The following is a 20,077-nucleotide window of genomic DNA, read 5'->3' as shown; positions in this document are numbered from 1 at the left end:
AAACATGTTCCTACATTCACACACACGCACATACACACACACACACACACACACATTCACATACACAAAAATACATTTTCAAAAAAAAGTATGCTCCTCTGGCTAGATGCTTTTGGAAATGGCATTAGAATACAGAAGTGTTTAAGGCACATCCATCTTGTGCTCACATCCCCATCCCCAAGGCTTGCCTGTGAGAATTTCTTGCTGTAAATGTCCCTGTAGTCATAAGAACAGTAAGGAGCGGGCAACTGCTGCTGTGGCAGAAAGGACAAGCTAGAAAGGACACAGAAATTAAAGATGAGAGGAAATGGGGAAATTTTACCAAGACATCTGTCCTGTTCGTCTGCAAGTGCAGATGTGATCTGAGCCCAGACCATTTCCGTACTTATTTTGAGGCTGTTTCTTTCCGTGTTTCAGCAAAGGAAGAAGATGATGGCATCTAGGTGCCTTTCCCTTTGTTATAGGACCTGAAGGTCAACTATCATCCAAAGTTTGTTCCAGCCCTCAACCCCAGAGAACTCTACCTTTCAGAACGGCAACTCAGAATATAACTATGACGATAGATTAAATTAGAAATGACCCTCCTAGCTCAGGAATTTGAATACTTGGTGACCAATTGACCACTTGTTTGGGACGTCTAGAAGGTGTAGCTTGCTGGGGTAAGTACGTTACTGGAGTTTTGAGAGCTGAAAGGCTCACCCTTTCTACAGTTCACTATCTCTGCTTCCTGATTGCAGCTGAGGATGGGAGCTCTCACCTTCTTGCTTTGGCTACAAAGCTTGCTGCGCAAAGCCATGCTTCCTTTCCACGATGGCCTCTGATGCCTGTGGAAACATAAGCCCCCAAATAAACTCTTTTCTTTATGCCGCTTTTGTTCAGGGTATTTTCTCGCAGCAACAGAAAAGTAACATATACAATTAACATGCGGTGTTCTCTAAGGTCGTGCAAGCAATCAAAACAGAGTGACCAGCACTAAAACAAGCTGGTGCTTCATGACATAATTATCATAGCTGAGTCCTCCTCTTCCAGAGATACCTATCTCACCTATAAGGAAAGAACCTAAGGAGCTGGCAGGTCATAAAAACTGTGGCTGATCATATACATTTCTATGATGTATATGTACAACAAAGGATACTCTGCATCCTAGGAGACTGAAAGCAAACAGATATTTTCAAAGTGGATATCAGGCACACTTATCTGTCCATCATTTTTCAGGGCAGCTAGCTGGGATGGGGCAAGGATAGAAAGTATTTTCTAAGAAGAGTTTACTCTTTAGGGCTCCAGTCCTAAATGACAGTGCATCCCTAGGTACTGCTTGTAGCTTGACCAACATAACTCTTCTGAATTCATGTACCAAATCTAGAAGGCTCTTTTGATAAAAATATTTCTTGTTTCACAAAAAGTAGAATTATAATAATAATAATCTACTAAAGTCTGAAAAATTACAATATTATATACAGCTCAGGTCCCCAGTCTCTAGCACATGAGCTGAGATCTCATTAAGAAGATATTTCCCTGTGATCAGTCACAAAAGTTGATAGAGTAGAAAAAGGTCCCCAAAAGGAATGGAGCACATGTGAAGGTCCTTTTCAAAGGAACACTACTCTTATTAGCTGCTTAAGGGAAGACAGAGGGTGGACATGTTCTCGGGTGTCAGGAACTCAGGACCTGTAGCAGGTATCTGTACACCGATTTTTCCCCATAATCCACACAACAAACCCCTGAGTGGATTCCATCACACAGAAGCTGATGTAGAGCTTTCAAATCTGCCCCAGGACATGCATGTCTAAGAAGGAAATAGAGCTCTGTTTTTCCGGCACAAACAACTCACTGACTCACGTGACCATGAAGAGGAAAAAGACTCCAGGTACTGTGCCATGCTTTGAATTAAAAGAATATATGATAAGGAATGACAGCTTAATCATCCAGGTGACCCTGGCTTAGAATAAAATAAAAGAAGAAAGGGAAGAAGAAAGGCAACTTTTCTGTTTTCATGTAGTAAGATTGGTATCACGTGACTAGCAGATGAAAAGTGGGAAAAGGCAGCGACTTGTGAAAACAAGTGATTTGTCGACATTTGACTAGTCATCTGAGGGAAGTTGATTTATTCCTTGTGTGTGGAAGAACATATCTAGAATTAAAAAGGGTTCGCTTTAGGTGCAGAAGAGAGGTCATCAAAACACTTGGTAATTTAAATTTTAATGACGAGTGTAGAACTTGCTTTAATAAGGTTTTCCTTTTGTTTCCTCAAGTAGCTACTTCCGTAAGCATGATGCTCTTCCCACATCCCTGAGTGAGTTCTTGGTTTGGAGGATGTCTTTTTAATGAATACACAGCCAAAGCAGAGAGAGGTAGCTCATGTAGGTGACGCTGCCTGATGGAGACAATTCTTATTAACACTGTATTACTCAGAGCCAAAGTGATAGTTCTGTGGACCTACCGGATCACTTCCCTCTGATCTATAGCTGCTTTATTTCCCCATAACCTTCCCATTAAAGTTGAAAGGCGAGGAAGAAGAATATAAGATCCCCCAAGGAGGAGTTGGTCTCCTAGAGCCTGTGGTGACTGAACACTGGTTCTCAACGTGAGAGGATCAGCAATCACTTGAAAGGCAAGCCTCTGGGCGTGCTTTGAAGCACCGTCTAATATTGTGTTGTTCCTACTTTAAATGTAGGGGCCATGTCTTCATGGCCTGGGGTTCTGGACCAATAAAAAGGAGAAAGTGAGTTGTGTCCCATTGTTCCTCGCTTTCTGTTTTCTAACCGTACATACAATATGACCAACCAACTCAAACTCCCGCTGCCACAACTTAAACTCCTGCCATGAGTCCCTCCCGCCATGAACTGCGAAACAAATGAGCTCTTCTTTCCTTAAATTGCTTTGTCACAGCAAGAAGACAAATGACTAATGCAGAGACCCTTTAGGTAAAACATCTACCGGAAGTAGGGCTAATGCTTTGAATCAAAGCTCAGGGAAGGAATAGCTGAACAAATCCAAGCATTGTGTACATTTCTGGAAAGATACCGCATCTCTGCAAAGATGTTCCAGAACGTCACCATGATTCAACTTGGCATAGCAGGAATGAAAATAAGTCTGTCTGTACCTTTTATGGTTTTGCATTGAGTAATTGTTGAGAAGAACTTCATGTCCAGGAGTAGGAACATTCTCTGTTTCTTATTCTTACAGGCATAACTCCTGAGCTGTAGAGTATATTATGGGCCCAGAATGAATACCTACGTGATGTTAGGCAGTCCATCCATGTAAGTCAGAAGAGACTGTGGGCATAATGCTGAGGAAGCTGTCAGTGCTGCACCTCACATCATCATCATCATCATCATCATCATTATCCAAAGCAGAGGATATTTACTGAGCACTGAGTCACTTGAATACTGTGACATGTGGATTCCTGCTACACACACTACCTTCCTTTAGATAAAACAGGGTGAGCTTTGTGCCCATGCATTGCCAATGATAAAGGAAACCAGGTTATCTCATGCTAAGTAACAAATAAGATGCAAATAAGAAGCAAAGGGCAGACAAACAGAGAGAGGGTCTGAAAACCTGGCAAGAGAGATCAGGATATAAAAGAAGAAGAGAGAAGAAAACATCACAGTCGCCTTCACCCTCTGCTTCTGTCACACACAGCTTCTTGGGCTTTTCCCACTCATGACGCCATTTTTTTTTTCTGAGAAACGGCTATGCCACCCTAGATATATAGGCTTATAAAGTTAGTATACAAATCAAACATTTATTGATAATATAAATAATGAGGTAATTTATTTAAAAACAATTCTTTAGATCCTTGTGATTTTGCCATTTATTAAAAATGAAATTAAAATGGTATACTAATTACGTCTATTTTCACATAAAGAGTTAAATCTTTGCTATATATTTGATATTTTGATATTTTCTAATATTGATCAATATTTTGATTTTATAATCATTAATGCTGGGAATGTTGCATTGCACAAGTGTGTCTCACAAAACAGGAGACATACGTTTAAAGCCATTTAAGCAATTTTTGGATATTCAGTCCTAATCCCAAACCAAAATTAATGGAAGATCTTCATAAAACTCAGGTCAGTGATTCAAATAGAAATTTTCAAAACACAGCATTTTGGCACAATAGACTCCAGTGATATATTATTATATATATATATATTACTTCTACATGCTAAGGAATGACCATAGGAAGTTATTAAAGTCTATGCTCTTTGTAACTAAACCATTGTGATTCTATTATTGCAGAAAGTCCCACGCATGCAGTGAAACTTCTGCCATTCATAATATACCCAGTCTTGACTCTGAACCAAAATATTCCAAGCAGAGTTCACATGTAGCTGAAGTTCAGTAGCACTCAAAACACAAAGCACACAAACTGTGAGCTCAGCACCAAGACTTAAGTGAACTCACAGGCTGTAACATAGATGAAGGCTACAGAAACACCTCCCATTCATTATACATTTCGTTTTGAATTAATTTTTGTTATGATACGTCCAGAAAACTTTCATTATTGCCAAATCTTCTACAACCCTCACCTTCAGTTACATGACTGTCCCCTCACATATTGAAACCCACAGTTTAAGCACGTATACTCTGTTAGATATGTATGGAAAAAAAGACTCCCCGCATGATGTGTATACATATACATACTTAGTTTAAATGAAAATTTAATAGATAATCACTATTTGCTGAATAAGAGTATTAGTTTTATGATTATCCATTGCTGGCTTGCATGAAACTGATTTGTCGGTAGTGAGAAGTAAGGGCAGCGCCTGATCAGAAGACAACAGAACAAAGCCATAGCTCTGTCATACACTTTGTTTTGGTCCATTGCCCCTTGTGTATCACCTAATTTGAGACATTAACAAAAGACTTAAAAATAGTGTAGTAATACAGTAGAAAGAGATGGACTGGTGTCTGTCTGTCTCTGCTCACACTGACTAGATGAGTTCATTGTTCTATTTGTTCCTGCAAAATGCTGATGAGGTCTTGCTTCTGACTCATGAGATGAGAGTGACCATTAGGTGGTCAGTAGTCCACTGTTTTTCACATGGACAGCCTGATCCCATATTCCTGGAAACGGAGCTGCCCACGAGACTACAAAAATGTTCTACAAATATGTAAGGAATCATATATGTATACAAAAATTATGATATTTTCTGTGAACCAAGGATAATGAAGGCATGGGCTCTGGCTGGACAACCATGGGAGTGATACTCATAGGAAGATGTTCAGTAAAAAAATAACCAACAAGCAAGGAAACAAAACCAGTTAATTAATACAGAGTGAAATAAAGGAAATGAAGCAAGTGTATAGAAGTGCAAGCATGCCAGTTATAATTGGACAGAATCCATGCCAAATGAAATTGGCATCTCCCAAACAGCATACAAAGCAATGTATGAGAAGCTGGCACTGATTATTCATTTCGCTGGAAAGAATGTAATAAATAATGCAATAATGCTGGATGACCTTGACACAGCATCTGCTGGAGTCACCTGAGTCAAAACTGTTCCCTTCTCCGGGCTCGCAGGTGCTTATGAAAATGGTAGTAACAATGGGGACTTCTGGGCACTTTGTCCTTTGTCAAAACAAAAGCGAACTTAGCTCCTTCTGAGGTCTGTTGGCCAATTCCCTTCTGCAATTGAACCTTATGTTCCTGGCTTTTGACCTGAAAGTGTTTTACTCAAAGACTTGTAGCACTTCCTTCCTGAAAGATTTCAGCAGTGCAGTAAGACTTTTCAAAAGAAACTACTTTGGAGGTCATTAAGAAATAACATAACTGTCTATGCTTGTCCCACGAATGTAGACGGAAATTACGCGGTCAAAAGTAACTTTGAGTAAATGACGTCTATTGTCGATACTCGGGGTGGGGGAAGGAGGATATTCATGTATAATTAAATTTAGTGGGAAGGATGAAAATTGTTTTCCTTCTTAGGAAATAGATATCTACTATACCATAGCAGTAGTGATGTTCAATTGTCAATTCTTCGTCGTATTCTGGACATCTGCCTTATCTCTAAAACCCGAAGTGTCCTAATGGCCTTGTGCTGTATCTGTTTTAGAGATGAGAAAAATCAGCTGGAAAGGGGTTAAAAACAACACAGGTCAAGAAGTGAGTGAAGTGTTTTCTTATAGGTTCAGTATAGGAACAGTTACCAATGATTCCGACAACCATGAGGCAAGTGCCTATTCTTGGCAACTACATCTACAAATCCCTTCAAGAACAGTGACTCCTGGTATGTGTTTCTGTTCCAAGTCTCCAAGGTAATTCACATCTGAAGAAGGGCCTGTGAGGTGCTTAGCTGCCGCCTTTCCCACTTCCTTGTACAGTCTGACAATTAGGTTCTGCCCACCTTGACAATGAAAACACACAAGTCTTTATCAGCGGTGTCCCTCATTACCTATGTGCTGGAAGCTCAGTGTCTGGTTCATGACTATTATTACTTCATCAGAAGCTATGAACAGGTCTCCTCTTTAAAAATCCTGTGAATCTCTTTTTAAGGCAAAGAAAGTTCCATAGCTTCTTACTTCTACAACACTTGAACCTGGCTGGAGAAGGAAGTTTATACGTTAGGGAAGCCCAGAAGATGGGCCATGACTTCTGAGACCAAGTTCAGGTGTCAAAGCATTGTACAGTAATTCTACATTCAACTGTTCATTTGTCTCTCCTTATGTTTAAGGGATATTGTCAGGGGTGACTTGAGAAAATAGGACTTTTCGCTCCTCCAACCTACTCTCTGAGTGATGTCTACATATGGTGACAAATAAATATTTAAATAAGGAACATTACAGATCAATATTCAGTTAGCTATCAGTAATATCCTCCATAAATTATTCTCTTTAATTTCCAATAAATAAATTAGTTATGAGAGAGAGAGAGAGAGAGAGAGAGAGAGAGAGAGAGAGAGAGAGAGAACCTAAAACTGAGTGGGAGAATCTGAGAGGAATTGTAGGAGGGGGTTTACGATCAAAATACCTTGTATGAAATTCTCAAAAAATTAATAAAAACGTATTTTTTTTCAAGGAAGAATTTTGCCCAAAAGCAATCTTCCTATGAGGAATTAGATTTGTGAAATGGAAAGTTACACAAACTCATGAGACAGCTTTTGGCCTCATAAATACATAAGCTATCCTACTGTGGATGGTTCTATACATTCACGCAAAGGGAGGGAGAGCAGACCTGAATTTTTCAAACTCCTGGCTACAAGAGATTTGCCACACTGCGTGCCATTGTTGGCAGGCCCATTCTGTTTTCTCTCCTCACCAACACAAACAAAAAAAATGACATTTGGGTAAGGTGCCTGGTTTGAGGGAGTTAAGTGATAAAGCCAGTACGTGCCATTAACTATCCTACACAACTGGAACCAAGTCTTGCACACCACAAAGTGTGGTAATGTGAAACTTAAGAAATCCACGGAACAGAGCTCAGCTTAGTTGGCACATGACTATTTACAAATGTGCTTTGTCATGACAAAGGGTACATTTTGGAGAAGCAATCTTTGGTAGTATAATGTGTTTCCATTTATCATTTGTGGATTTCAGAGACTTCTTTTGAGGTTAATTGTGTGTGACATATTTTACTCGGGAGGTCTTAATTTAAGGAACACGTCCAAAGTTTATGTGACAGTTTGCTCCTTGCATGGACTATACAAGGCGTATAGGGTTTGAGCTGGAGTTTGCAAGGGTTTCCTATTGACATATGGATTATGATTCAATCTGTCTTTCGTGGAAGATTCCTTGATGACTGTTCAGCCCAAAGTGGCTCCTGAAAGGACACATGGGACCCAAATCTGTCCTCCTCTTTGTCTGTTTCCATTCACAGACGTTTGGAGAATCCTCATTAAAATTAGTTAGAGTGGAATGGAAAGCCCCCGTCATAAAATAAATCTAGTTCACTACACTTTGCCGGATCGCCTCGTTTGCATGATGCACGAGCCTCATTTTTTTCTCTTTGTACCTTGACTATGTGCATTAGGTGATTCCTGCCAATGAATACAGGATGTCACATCCCTGATGGTGCTCTCTCTGTTCTTGAGCATTAAAAATATGTGCCATCTGTCTCATATCTGAAAAGCCATTTGAAACAGTGACTTCTGTTTATTTAAGGTTACAAGATTTAAAACTTTAGTGACTCTCAATTGTGAAGACGCTCGTCTCTATTTCATGAATGTACCAGCACTTTTAGGTGAATCTTGTTAACATAACAGAAAGCTCTCAGGAGAGGTTGGGGAAGACAGGGAACAGGGTGGGGTGATTCTCAAAAATATGGTCTTTGGCATCCAAGGCAGCTGGATCAGAAGAGTGAGATTGGTGTTTCTGGAATACAGCACCTTAGATAGTCAAGTGACATACTATCTTGAAGCCTCAGTTTTCCTCAATTGTGAAATAGGCATATCGCTACCTACTATATGGAGTATCACATATATACAGGTATATATATATATGCATAGGCAATGGATGTATAATTATATGTCTTCCTGATTCCTGCCTAAGGCATAAGAAGGTGCGAAATGCCATCATCTTTGTCATCATCAAATTTTGAAATGATAATAATCCAGCTAGCAAAGGGAGTTATTAAAAAATAAAATAGCTCAGGGGCTGGGTAGAGGGTTCAGACATTAAGAACACCAGTCATGAAGACAAGAATTCAGATCTGAGTATCCATGGAACTACCTCCAAACACAGGCCTGAAGGGAACTGAGCCAGGAGGACCCCTGCCTCAAAGGGGGGCTATAATGGAGGAGGAAATCTGATACCCTCTCTAAACTACACACACACACACATACACACACACACACACATACACACACACACACACACACACACGGATGTGTAAATCTGCATATAAAACATAAGTACATATTCACATAAGCACACAAGTAAATAAATAATAATAAGCAAATATTAAGAAATAACTCTCGATGACATAACCCATAAGAAAGAGGTTGTATATGGAAGCTCTATTCTTTATGGCAATATACTATATAAGTAAGAGATTTCAGTCACTTCCGCTGTCCTCTGTACAGAGGCACTATTAGATAAGAAACTGAGAGATAATGGGAACTGGGGCGATGTGGGGTTCCTTTATGGCTACAATAGCACTTCTCAAGTCTTTTTTTAATTAAATAAAATTACATGTTGTCGAGCATCAAATGCCTGAACAACTTAACTTTAATTAAAGGAGCAATGGGCAGTTTGAGAACATTCTGTTTTCCATTTTCAAAGCAATTTTCTTCGACAATACTTTCTCCTGTCGCAGAAGGGAAACTTTCCTAGGTCTGAGCCAAGAACTCTGAGGATGGTGAACATGTAATTTGAAGTCCACCCTACACTCACAGACCACAGAATGGCTAGATTCATGTGACCTAGCCTGAACTATTTTAGCAAGGAGCAAAGGGAGGCCCATTGTCGCTGAGCAAATTGTCCCCAATGTGCACAACTCAGTAGAGTAAAAGTACTCCCTTCCTTTTAGCTAGGTTTCAAAAAATTGGTTAAGCAGACTGAAAATAATGCTTTATACTTCCATAAATATCCTAAGTCTGTGGCTGGTTCCCTGCTCAGCGCTTCTCCTAACAGCCTTATTTGAACATAACTTAGCTGTTCAGCCCAGACTTTGCATGACGACGTGGTCCAGTCTTAATAGGAGCCGAGAGGGAAGGCATTATTGAGCCTTTATTTAGACTGTACAGTCAAAGTAATCCAACTGTTAGTCACCCTGATATGTGCTTCAGAATGCCACACACCCATGAATTCTGGCAAAAAATGTCCCCAGCTCTTTATGCCCCGCCCCACTGCAAATCCAGTCTAACTTGCCGGTATTTTTACAATTTCAGAAAAAAAAAAAAAACCAAAAAAAAAAAAAAAAAAAAAACCAAAACCTCCCAAAGACCCTAAACTGGGTACGCATTTAAATCTCCCCCATTATAAAATGAAAGGCAATTCCCACGAACACTACACATTTAGCACAGTGAAGCCCTACTGTGACGTAAATGACTATACCAAACCTAAAATGGAGACCTTAATTCCCTTTCTGTGGAATTAAGGACAAGGTATGGAAGCTGGCCCCACAGAAACTCACTGTACTGTGACTACTGACTGGTTCCGGAATCTGAAACTCGTTCCAAGATGCGTCTCTCACACTGATCCGCACAATGAAGCTGGGGTCAACATCTCAAGCTACTGAAGGCGTTTGTCGGAAACAGTAAGGCGTCTATTTTATCTTAAACCACTCTACACCTAATGTGTCTTGTGCAGGCCTTTTTCAGAGGCCATATAATCATGTGAGAAGGCTACCTTGACTTTCTGCCTTACTTCAGGGAACTAACCAGGGAACTCTGGGTGGGAGCAGAAAAAAAAAGTGGCTTCAGTTGCGTCCATGGAGTGGCTTTCCGGCCTGACTTCCCTTTGTCATCTGCTGATCTCTCCTGCCCTTTCCAGGCAGGCGTCACGCAGGTGTCAGGCCAGCTCCCTCCAGAAAGACAAGCCTAGTTCTTCAAGTTAAGTGAACAAAATTTGCTGGATGTCCGAAGTGAAAACGAGCCAGCAGTTAGTCACGCCGCAGAGGCCTCTGTACTGTAATATTCTTGGGTAGAGTGACAGGAAGGGAAAAAAAAAAAAATGCAACAAGTTTCTTCCTATTGTGCCCCCAAAAGCCTGGGGCTGTTTTTGCCAGGGTTTGGAACACATTCAGTACATTTGAGGGGTGTGTGGGGGGGGAAGCAATGTCAAAAGCTTCCCTCTAGATCCAGGGACAGCTGTGCTAAGTGGGAAGACAAGAAAGGCAGGGACTGAGCTAGGCAAAGAGCCCTGAGAATTGCACAATGGTGATTTCCCGGGGAGGAAGCCAGGCTGAGTAACACAACAGGAATTTGTTAACAGCCCCCTTCCCCCCACTGCACCCCAGAAAAACAACCAGGCTCCAGATGCTGATAAGAATTCTTTTTATGTTATTCGAATAAAAAATACATTCATACAGAAATATAACAATCTCGCAAAAAACAATTTCAAATAAAATCTTGTAAAACAAAATTTTACAAAAATCTTACAAAGATTTTTTTAGATAACAGGGTGCTTCAAAAAAAAAGAAATAAAGAAATTTCACTAATAGAAATTTTTTTTTTAATTTCAAGCAAAAGTTCTGCTTGATTGAGGCTCAGTTATCACCTGAACAGAATGTACTTGCTTATTATGAAAATTACAGGCATTGACATATACGGCACCCAGCCCCACCCAGTCAAACAACATCCATGATGTTTCATAAGTGAGACGAGCCAGCACAAGTTTTCTTTCTCTTCTGTTTACCTTCTTACTTAATGGAATTGTTATGGATAAGCACACAGCAGGGCCAAAAAAGGAGTTTTCCAAAACCCAGCATATCAAGTGCTTGGATTTTGAATTGCCAAACAAAAGTGCATTTTCCCCTTAAGCAAAATGAAACCAGTTCTGTAGAGAAATGTATTCATCAGGCCAGATACAAAAAAACAAAACAAAACAAAAAACAGTTAACGTGAGCTTTAATCATTGCTCATTTCCAGGAAGATCAAACAAAATACCAGCCCAGTCAGACTCATTCTCATATCCATATATATATATATATATATATATATATATATATATATATATATATAAAGATCCACACCCAAAAAGCCAGCAGCTGGATGAAATATCAGAAATACCAGCTGTCTATGCTGCCATATGCCAATTCCGGGAAAGTACTCCTTGAAAAAGCTGGGAGAATCTACATGCTGGAAAAAATAGTTTCATCTGCATAAAAAGTATTCTAAAAAACAATCCCTGTGATCAGCTTGCTCTTAGGTGAGATCTTCTAGTAAGGCTGAAAGTAAAATCCAAACCTTTGTGTGTCTGAGTCCAGCTGGCTGGCCAGCACTTTGTTTATGTCCCTCCCGAACGGCCAAAGGTACCCTATTCCAGACTTGCCAATAATGACTAGCAAAATCAACAGGGTGGAATAGACTTGACGCCGAAAATATCTTCAGCAAATCATTAAATTAAAGATAAAGCCTCTATAAAAGTTAGGTTATAGTTTTCAAATTTTTTTTAACCTCCTTTATGGCCATTTTGAAATACTTCTTCACAGGCTGTAGAATTTTCTAGCTAAACATTCTAGTTTCTTCTTAAAAAAATATTTATATATTATCTATATATAATATATATATACACACATACATACACATACTATACACACAAATATACATACACAAGAAATTTCATCCACTTTTTTTTCAAAAAAAGAAAAAAAGCAGTATACTTTCAGTATTACCAACAGATAGCTAGACAGGTACTCAAAACTTGTGCCTTTTGAGCAAAATATTGACATTTTTTTTATACTTCTGTATCTTTAATATGTGTGAAAATGTTACATAATAAATACAGCCGGTGTGTGTGATCTGTACAATTGTGCAAGGTCTCTGAAAGAGTCTCATGGTAGCAGAATTAGTTTTCAATTGTCATGTCTATTTCTTTCCCGTTTTAACACTGACACTCAAGTTGTTGGAAAGGAACACATGTTGACGTGTCAAAGGAGTTTTCACCTATTTGTCATTGTGGAGGATCTTAAAGAGGTGGTTTTTTTTTTGTTGTTGTTTTTTGTTTTGTTTTGTTTTTTTCTTTTTTCCGTATTATACATTGATACAGTACAATGCCAGGTGAAAAGAGAGCCTTAATTAAGCATGCATCACCCATTCCCCTGTATTTGACCCCACAGAAGGGCCAGTTGCATAAGGCACCATTATGAAGGTCAACAGTGCATTAACAGCTAGAAAACCAGAGTTAGTCCTCAAGGCATAAATAAGAGAGACATAGCTGCATGAGAAAAACGATTTCTAAGCTTAGTGGTTTGATCCACCCGACTGAGAAAAAAAGTGTATGTTCTTAGCCTAATGTGACATTAGACCAGTAATTTCCAGGCCCAAGCATTTAGACATCTGACACATGTCCAATTTCTTCAAAGGGCACCTTAAGATTCTCCAAAAAAGAAATTCAAACTCTGAGTCACTGAAAATACGACCCTACACGGCACAATGCCAGGTTGTACAGGGAGTGTTAGAGAGCAGAAGGATCCGGGGGTCGTGTCTTGCCAGGCCTAAATGGCTTAAGGAATCATTATTTTTAAACAAACTGAATCTGATAGCTGCTTATTTGTTGGAATCAAGATTGGAGACCCAATTTAAACATGGAAACATATATAGCTCCCCCAGACCATGCACGACGTTTTTGTATTTTAAGGGGAAATGACCACTGTTATTTGTAAATACAGCTTATACAATGGGTTACAAATGAGCTCCGTGTAGCCAGTAAAACAAGCTACTTGACACACGGCACATTCCAGAGCTGCACCAGACATCAGAAGGCCCTTTCACACAGGAAAGGGCAAAGTGCTACCCTTGCCCTTCACACTCACCACTACGGGGTCCTGAGTTCCCACTCCCACCCTCCAAGTTTTTCCTTTTTTTTTTTTTTAACCTTTTAAAGTTTTTTTAAATTTTTGTTTGTTTTTATTTATTTATTTTTTTAAGGTGCAGACACCCTTCAGGAAATGATTGGTGGTAAACTCATTCCTTGGTATACTCCTCACACACAAAACATTCAAACTGTTTTTTTTCTGTCTCTTGCAGTTATTTGCTACCACAAGGGGGTAAAAAAAAAAGTCTGCCTCACCATACAGTCAGTAATAGATCCTCAACATACAGTCATCCCACCCATTAACATTCTCAGTGCGCATGCTCACGGCAGAAGGCTCGGGAGCCTCTCAGAAGGTTAGGAACCAGTGGCGAGGCGAGTCCAGGGTCACCCAAACACCATGCACCGTGCGTGGGTGCTATGCCGCTTCTGACAAGACTTTTGTAGCCCTCAAAAGACCTTCCAAAGAGAGGCCCCTGGAGGTAACTGGGCAGGAAGCAAAATGGCATGCTTTGGTTGGAACAGGCATCCCTCCTTCCACGGCCGCCTCTCAGCCTGGAAGCCTCTTTTAGCCTACAGGATTCATCCTCCGCTCCCTCAGAGGTGCCTCTTCATGTGCAGGGCCAGGTGGTCAGACCTGGAGAAACACCTGCAGGGGCAAATCAGAAACGAAGGCGTTAGGTTTGGCCTCCTGGATTGTGCGAGCGACCAGATACCACACTTCCCTGAGCAACTCCCCTGAGTCCTTGCCAATACTTTTAGGCACGGGAAAGTCCAAGGGAGGCGAATACAAATTCAAGAGGTCATTGAGAAACAGCTAGACGTCCCGGAAGTCCCATGGCCGGGTCTAAACTGAAGTCATCTCTCAGCTTTTGAATTTGAAAAATTCAAATTCAAAATGGGTTTGGAGCCCATTTTGAAAACCTTCCCCTAGACTTTTTTTTTCCTTTTAGAAACCTGGCACACTGCTTCCTAAGAGAGGCAGTCCATGTGTCGAGATTTTTTGAAAAAGCCCCGGACTTAAAAAGGAAGGCCAACAGTTTCTTGTTATTTGTTGGCCTTCTTTCCAACCTCTACGTAGGCCACACGCCTACTCTGTCCCGGTTGTTTCCCATGATCCCACACGTTTTCTCCAGGAAGCCCTCACTGGCCTACCTGTCACAGTGAGAGCATTTAAAAGGCTTGGCACCGGTATGCTTCCGGAAGTGTCTGGTTAATTCATCACTTCTTGCAAAACGCCACTCACAACCTTCCCATGAGCATCTGTAAGGCTTTTCTCCTGGGAAGAGAGCACATGACAAAGGCATCGTGATTTCACTGACTTGATGCGGGCAAAGAGAAGACCCAATAACACAGACCATGAGATCCCTGTAGCCTAAAGACCTCACCATGTGCTTTAACAGAGAGATGGCGCCTTGGGAAAGCTAAAGGCCACAAGCATAGGTTCCTTCCTAACCTAGCTTGAAGCTTCCTTCACTCAGGCTATTGTTCCAGGGAATTCAGGTTTGACAAAGTCAGGCTACCAAAGTCAAAGCGAACTCATAACAATGACAATGACTCAGACTGCTGACATATTTGCAGGGTGAGGTGTCAGTCCACAGGACCCACAGCCTTGCTGAGGGTTGAGATTTATTGCTTTCTCCATGGAGACATCCCCCACTCCAGCACTTTCTGGTTCCTTACTCATTCCCCTGTGTAATGCTGGGACCTTTTACATTTCTACAAAACTGAAATCACGAGTTTCTGAGAAGCCTCCTTCGGAGACTTTCAGATCAGTTTCTAAATGGCAATCAAACAACCAAATTGACATCACTCTCTAGCTAAATTATAAGTATGAACTGAATAAATGTTACCTATGAGTAAAAAGAAAAATATTGCTAAAGTCAACCTGAGTCAAAACCTGTCTTTTTTTTTGCGAACACTCATGTCCTCTCCGAGTCTGGGCCTTTTCAGGGCCCTGACTTCATCTCTCCAGAATTTGATTACCATCTCCATAAGGTAAGAATTCACAGTGCGGAGCTTCCCTGCTATCCTTCCCCTCTCTCATTTATATCCTGGATGCTCGACTGGCAGTTTCAAACAAACAGAACTTCCATTTAAGTGAAGGTCTTAGTTAAGAAAGTCCTTGTTTAAAGTGACTATGTAACAGAACATTCACAGCAAATATCCACTGGCCAAGACGAGTAGCTTGCGACTCAGGCCTTACAATATCAGTGTCAACACTAGCAATCTCTCTGCTGCCCCAGGACCCTCTGTCCTGACCCTGGACTTACATGACAAAGAATGAGGAGCAACCCAACATAGCACGATGCATGTACAATGGGGAAACGAGCACCAAGTGGGTGAAGGTTTGGGTGGCGATGGAGAATGTGATCTGGCCTCTTGCTTAATCTGAAAGCATGAACCATTCATCTGATTCAAATGTCCAGTCTTTTAAGATTCTACTCTCAACTCCAAAAAGACCCAATTCCTTGGTGACAGGAATTTAGGAAGTGAGGATTTCCTTGCTTGTGACCACATCCTGAGGAGCCCTGGCTCCCTCCCAGGGCCGGTAGAATTCACTGGCGCCCACCAGCGGCTGACCTCCCAGGCCCCCTGAGGGGACTGACCTGTGTGAGTACGCTGATGTGCTTTCAAGTGGGAGCTTTTGGTGTAAACTTTCCTGCAGCCGTTAAAGTGGCACCGATGTACCCTTCTCCTGCCATCTGGGGAGGCGTCGCCACTACCCTTGTCACCAGACTTCCCTGAAGTCCCACTGCGAACCTTCCCTGGAGAGGGTAGGTCTCCTGGTCCACAGCCCCAGAGTTGAGAAGATTCCCTGTTTACTTCTGGAGAAGAAGGAGGTGTGGAAATGACGGAGGAGCTCAGGTTTCCTGAACTGACTAAGACTTCACCGATGGGATCAGAGGTAAATTTGGTCGTGGGTGAAAGTTCCTCAGAACTGTCTGAAGACTCGCTGCTGACGTCAGAGTTCAGGCTGTTGGTCTCTAAGTTATAATTAAAGCTGGGGCTGATCAGAGAGTCTTCTGGGGGACTGGAAGAAATCTTCAGTTCTGATTCCTCCTTCTTCTCCCGAGCGAGGATGATTTTGGTCCACAGATCTTCCTGGCTGTCAAATTTTATCTCAGAGGCTGACACATAGCAGGGCTCACTCTGAAGATAGCGTTCCAACTCCAGGCAGGTCTGTGCAAAGCGAACCACAAAAAGACACGTGATTGTTACGACGACTGAAAGTGGAACTGGAAGCACATAGAAAAAAGAAAAGAAAACATGCAGCAAAGGACATATAAATGATCTCTGTGCCAGGTACTATGGGTCACAAAGTCTTCTGGAATGGGAATCTATTTCATCATGAACGCTAGAGGAAAAGCTGCTTCTAGGAATGAATACAAAGGAAAAGGCAGAGGTAAAACCTCTCTTGGCTTCTTCAGTGTTGGACCAATGGCCGCAAGGAGTGATGATCACTAGGCCTGTTTGGTTGTTATAGTTACAAGTGTTGACATTTCTAATGAGGATCCCGGTAAACCACACAAAGAAATTCAACCTTACACACATCACACCCCCTCCCACCAACCTAACAGGTTTAACCAGATCGGCTGACATTCTCTAGAACCAGGAGCATCAATGAGAGCCCCAGCCATCCACAAGTATTCACACGACAGGGTAGAAAGATTGCACAGCACACAGTGGGGTCTGAGGACCCTCTTGGGGACACAGATGACAATATAGAGCTGGCTGTAGTCAGAGATCATCAATAGATTTGAAGAGAAACCTCCCATTTCCTGTGTAGCTAAGACCTAGGATATACATACATACACACATACATACACATTTATTTTTTTAATGTTATTTCCCAAGTACAGTGCTGTGGATACCACCAAACTTTAATGATTTCTTCACAGTGGTCAGAGGGAAACAAGAAACCTCAACAACACAAGTGGAGGAATTCTTCCAGAATGGCCATCTGCTATTGTAGAGGATGGAAAGGGGAAATTACTCCCTGGCCCTTCTGGGAGTCCCACAATGAACAAGGACTTTATCTCCTGGCCAAGAGTACAACAGTATGAGTCATCACTCCTATTTCTTTCACGCAATGCCAAAGGAGACTTCCTTTTGAAATTCTGACCAGCTGCCAAATAAGGACCCGGCTCAAATATACATGCAGTGTGCCATGGACAGGGTGCCCTTTCCCCAGCCCCGCAACCAACCTTTCAAGGAGCTACACAACTGCAGAGATCAGCATCCCCTCTCCCCACCATTTCAAACTTTCTAGCCACTGGAAAAGAAAAATGGTAGGAAACATTTTAGGATTAAATTATGTCGGCCCTGATTTTTCACTAGGTTTGCCTGCATGCCCATATAAGGTTGTCTGTGCCACTGACTTGTCCATTCTACAGATAGAAATTTCGACACCAAACTGCAACAAATTGTTATGAGGGTACAGACCATCTTGAGCAAAGGCTACCAGCAAAAGGGCTAATGCTTACTTAACAATGTGCCTTCTATCACAGTATACACACATCCTAATCCCTCGTGGAGACGCTTCACAAGGCAAGTAGGAGCAGCCAAGGAAAAGGGGGGAGGTGGTGGTGCTGGTTTTCTCTTTCCCCCAAAAACTAGATGTCTGTTACAGTGTATACAGTATTCTGAATGGAGGCGGCAATACATATTATTGATGTTTCCAAAGAAAAGGCGAGCACATTTATGAAGATCTTGTTAAACTTTAATCAACGGGCTAATTTAAAATCTCCATTATGCTGATGAGCAGCGGGGACCTGATCGCGGCTCTCTGGGAGTTTAAAAGGCTCTGAAGGGGACCAGGAGCCAAGTCTGGCTGGTTGCCCAAATCCCAAATGCCTAAAGGAAACTACTGAGATCAATTTCAATCACGTCCCCGGGAGCAGCTTCTTTGAGGAGGAAAAATGGGGAGGGGAAGAGGAAGGCAGGAGAGGATTGTGAACAATTAAGCCGGCATGAGGAGGTTTCAGCCAACACTTCGCTTTTTCGTGCGTTTTAAAGCCCGGGAGGTTGTGAAAACCACAGAATATATTTCATCTGCTAATTCACTTGAAGAAAAAAAAAAGCCAGTAGAGAAGGGTAGAGAGACAATCACCGAACCATCGTTTTAAAGACAATGGTAAAAGTGTTCGAGAGAGTCTCGCCACTGAGGGAATTCTAAGACTTAGAATTGGGGGAGTGTGTGTGTGGTGTGTTCCTTATATTTCCGTTGCCCCAAATTCTAGTTCCATTAAATGCCGGAAATCGAGATTTTTTTCTTCCCCAAAGTAAGACCCGAAGCAACTAGGAATGGACTCATTGTCATATGACAAGTCACTTGTGTGCAAACAGCTCCCCCTCCACACACACACCCGCCGCGCAGTCAACAAGAAAAGCAGGTAAGAAAAACAAGGCAGACATTGCCGAATGCTAAGAAATAATCCAGAAGGAAAAGAAACTGAAAATGGCCTTGAGATTAAAAAAAAAAAAAAAGATTAAAAAAAAGCTGCTGCTGCTGCGTTCCGCAAGCAAAATATTAGACTAAAAAAAAATCCTGGATGTTCAAACATCAAAACAAAAACAAAATCCTTAAATCAAATCATTTGGCAGTAAAGGCAAGCTCGTTCATATGACAAAGTCCAGCTGTGGAGTTTGGAGCTGGTACAAGCCCCAAACTTGTGCCAGCGACTCCGGTTTGGATCGGGCAGAGGAATTTAGGGTTCCCTCCCCTCAAGCGGATGCTTCTCGGAAGCTTGGAATTAGCAAAAAAGAAAAAAATAAATAAAGAAATAAATAAAAACGTTCTCGGAACAAGAGCTCGCCTCCACACAAATGACAACTCTAGTCCTCGCTGCCGAAGGCTCGCTTTAGAGTGCCTTCATCATTCCAGGCAGCAGAAGGGCATCTTAAGATCATTATTTTATTTTTTAATTAGGCAAACGCTAATCATCATTAAAAAAGATGCACTTCCAAGCACACACCATCTTGCCTGCGCCTCCGCGAGACTCCCTCCTCGGCGCACCGGGCACGTGAAAAAAAAAAATCCGTATTTACCTGTTGCCAATATTCCTCCAGGGACGGCAGAGCCGAGAAGTAGCCCGTTTCGTGCACAATCTGTAGTTCCTGGAAGATGCTACACATTGGGAGCACATCCATGTCGGGTTGGAAAAGACAGTCCCCGCTGTCGGGAAAACAGGGAGGAGAGCGATCAGGAGTCGGAGCAGAAACTGTCCCCGGGAGCGCAGGTGAAAGTTTCATGCAAACTGGATGGCGCTGCAATCGGACGCCGGGTCCGGACCCTCCCGCAGCCCGCAGCGCGCCGAGCCCACGCAATATTTGCAAACAGCGGACTGACTGCAAGCGTAACCCCTGCAAAACTTCCCTATTCAAAGCTCCGCTGCCAGCCTCCCCCTCCTCCCCCGCTTGGCTCCCCCCACTCCTCCTCCCCCCACGTGACCAGCTTGGAGCTCCGCCCCCAGTGATACCCAATCCGGCCGCGTCTGTCCCGGGGGCTGCGCGACGATGATGTCAGCTCGTACCAATCGCCGGTGCGGACACAGAGCGGCCCCGCCTGGCGTGACCGAGCCTCTCCATTACAGACCTCTCTATTGGTGCAATTCGAACTCGGCCTGCGCTGATTGGAAAGAGGTCTCGCAGG

General features: G+C 42.1%; 1 protein-coding gene across 1 annotated transcript; it reads right to left on the bottom strand.

Annotated features, from left to right (window-relative positions):
• Nucleotides 1–10,926: 10,926 nt before the first annotated feature.
• Klf6 (KLF transcription factor 6) lies at nt 10,927–19,798 on the bottom strand. The gene is made up of 4 exons (XM_048460898.3): nt 19,474–19,798; nt 16,032–16,605; nt 14,578–14,701; nt 10,927–14,071 (listed from the first exon to the last, which is right to left on the bottom strand). Exons 1-4 carry the CDS (start codon nt 19,675–19,677, stop codon nt 14,020–14,022), a joined length of 954 nt encoding a protein of 317 aa, XP_048316855.1. The 5' UTR covers nt 19,678–19,798; the 3' UTR covers nt 10,927–14,019.
• Nucleotides 19,799–20,077: the final 279 nt, after the last annotated feature.

Source organism: Myodes glareolus, chromosome 14 (assembly GCF_982192425.1).
Source record: "Myodes glareolus chromosome 14, mMyoGla1.1, whole genome shotgun sequence".
Taxonomy (NCBI): Eukaryota; Metazoa; Chordata; class Mammalia; order Rodentia; family Cricetidae; genus Myodes; species Myodes glareolus.
The sequence above is the reverse complement of the archived record's forward strand: the minus strand, read 5'-3'. Positions and strand labels throughout refer to the sequence as shown.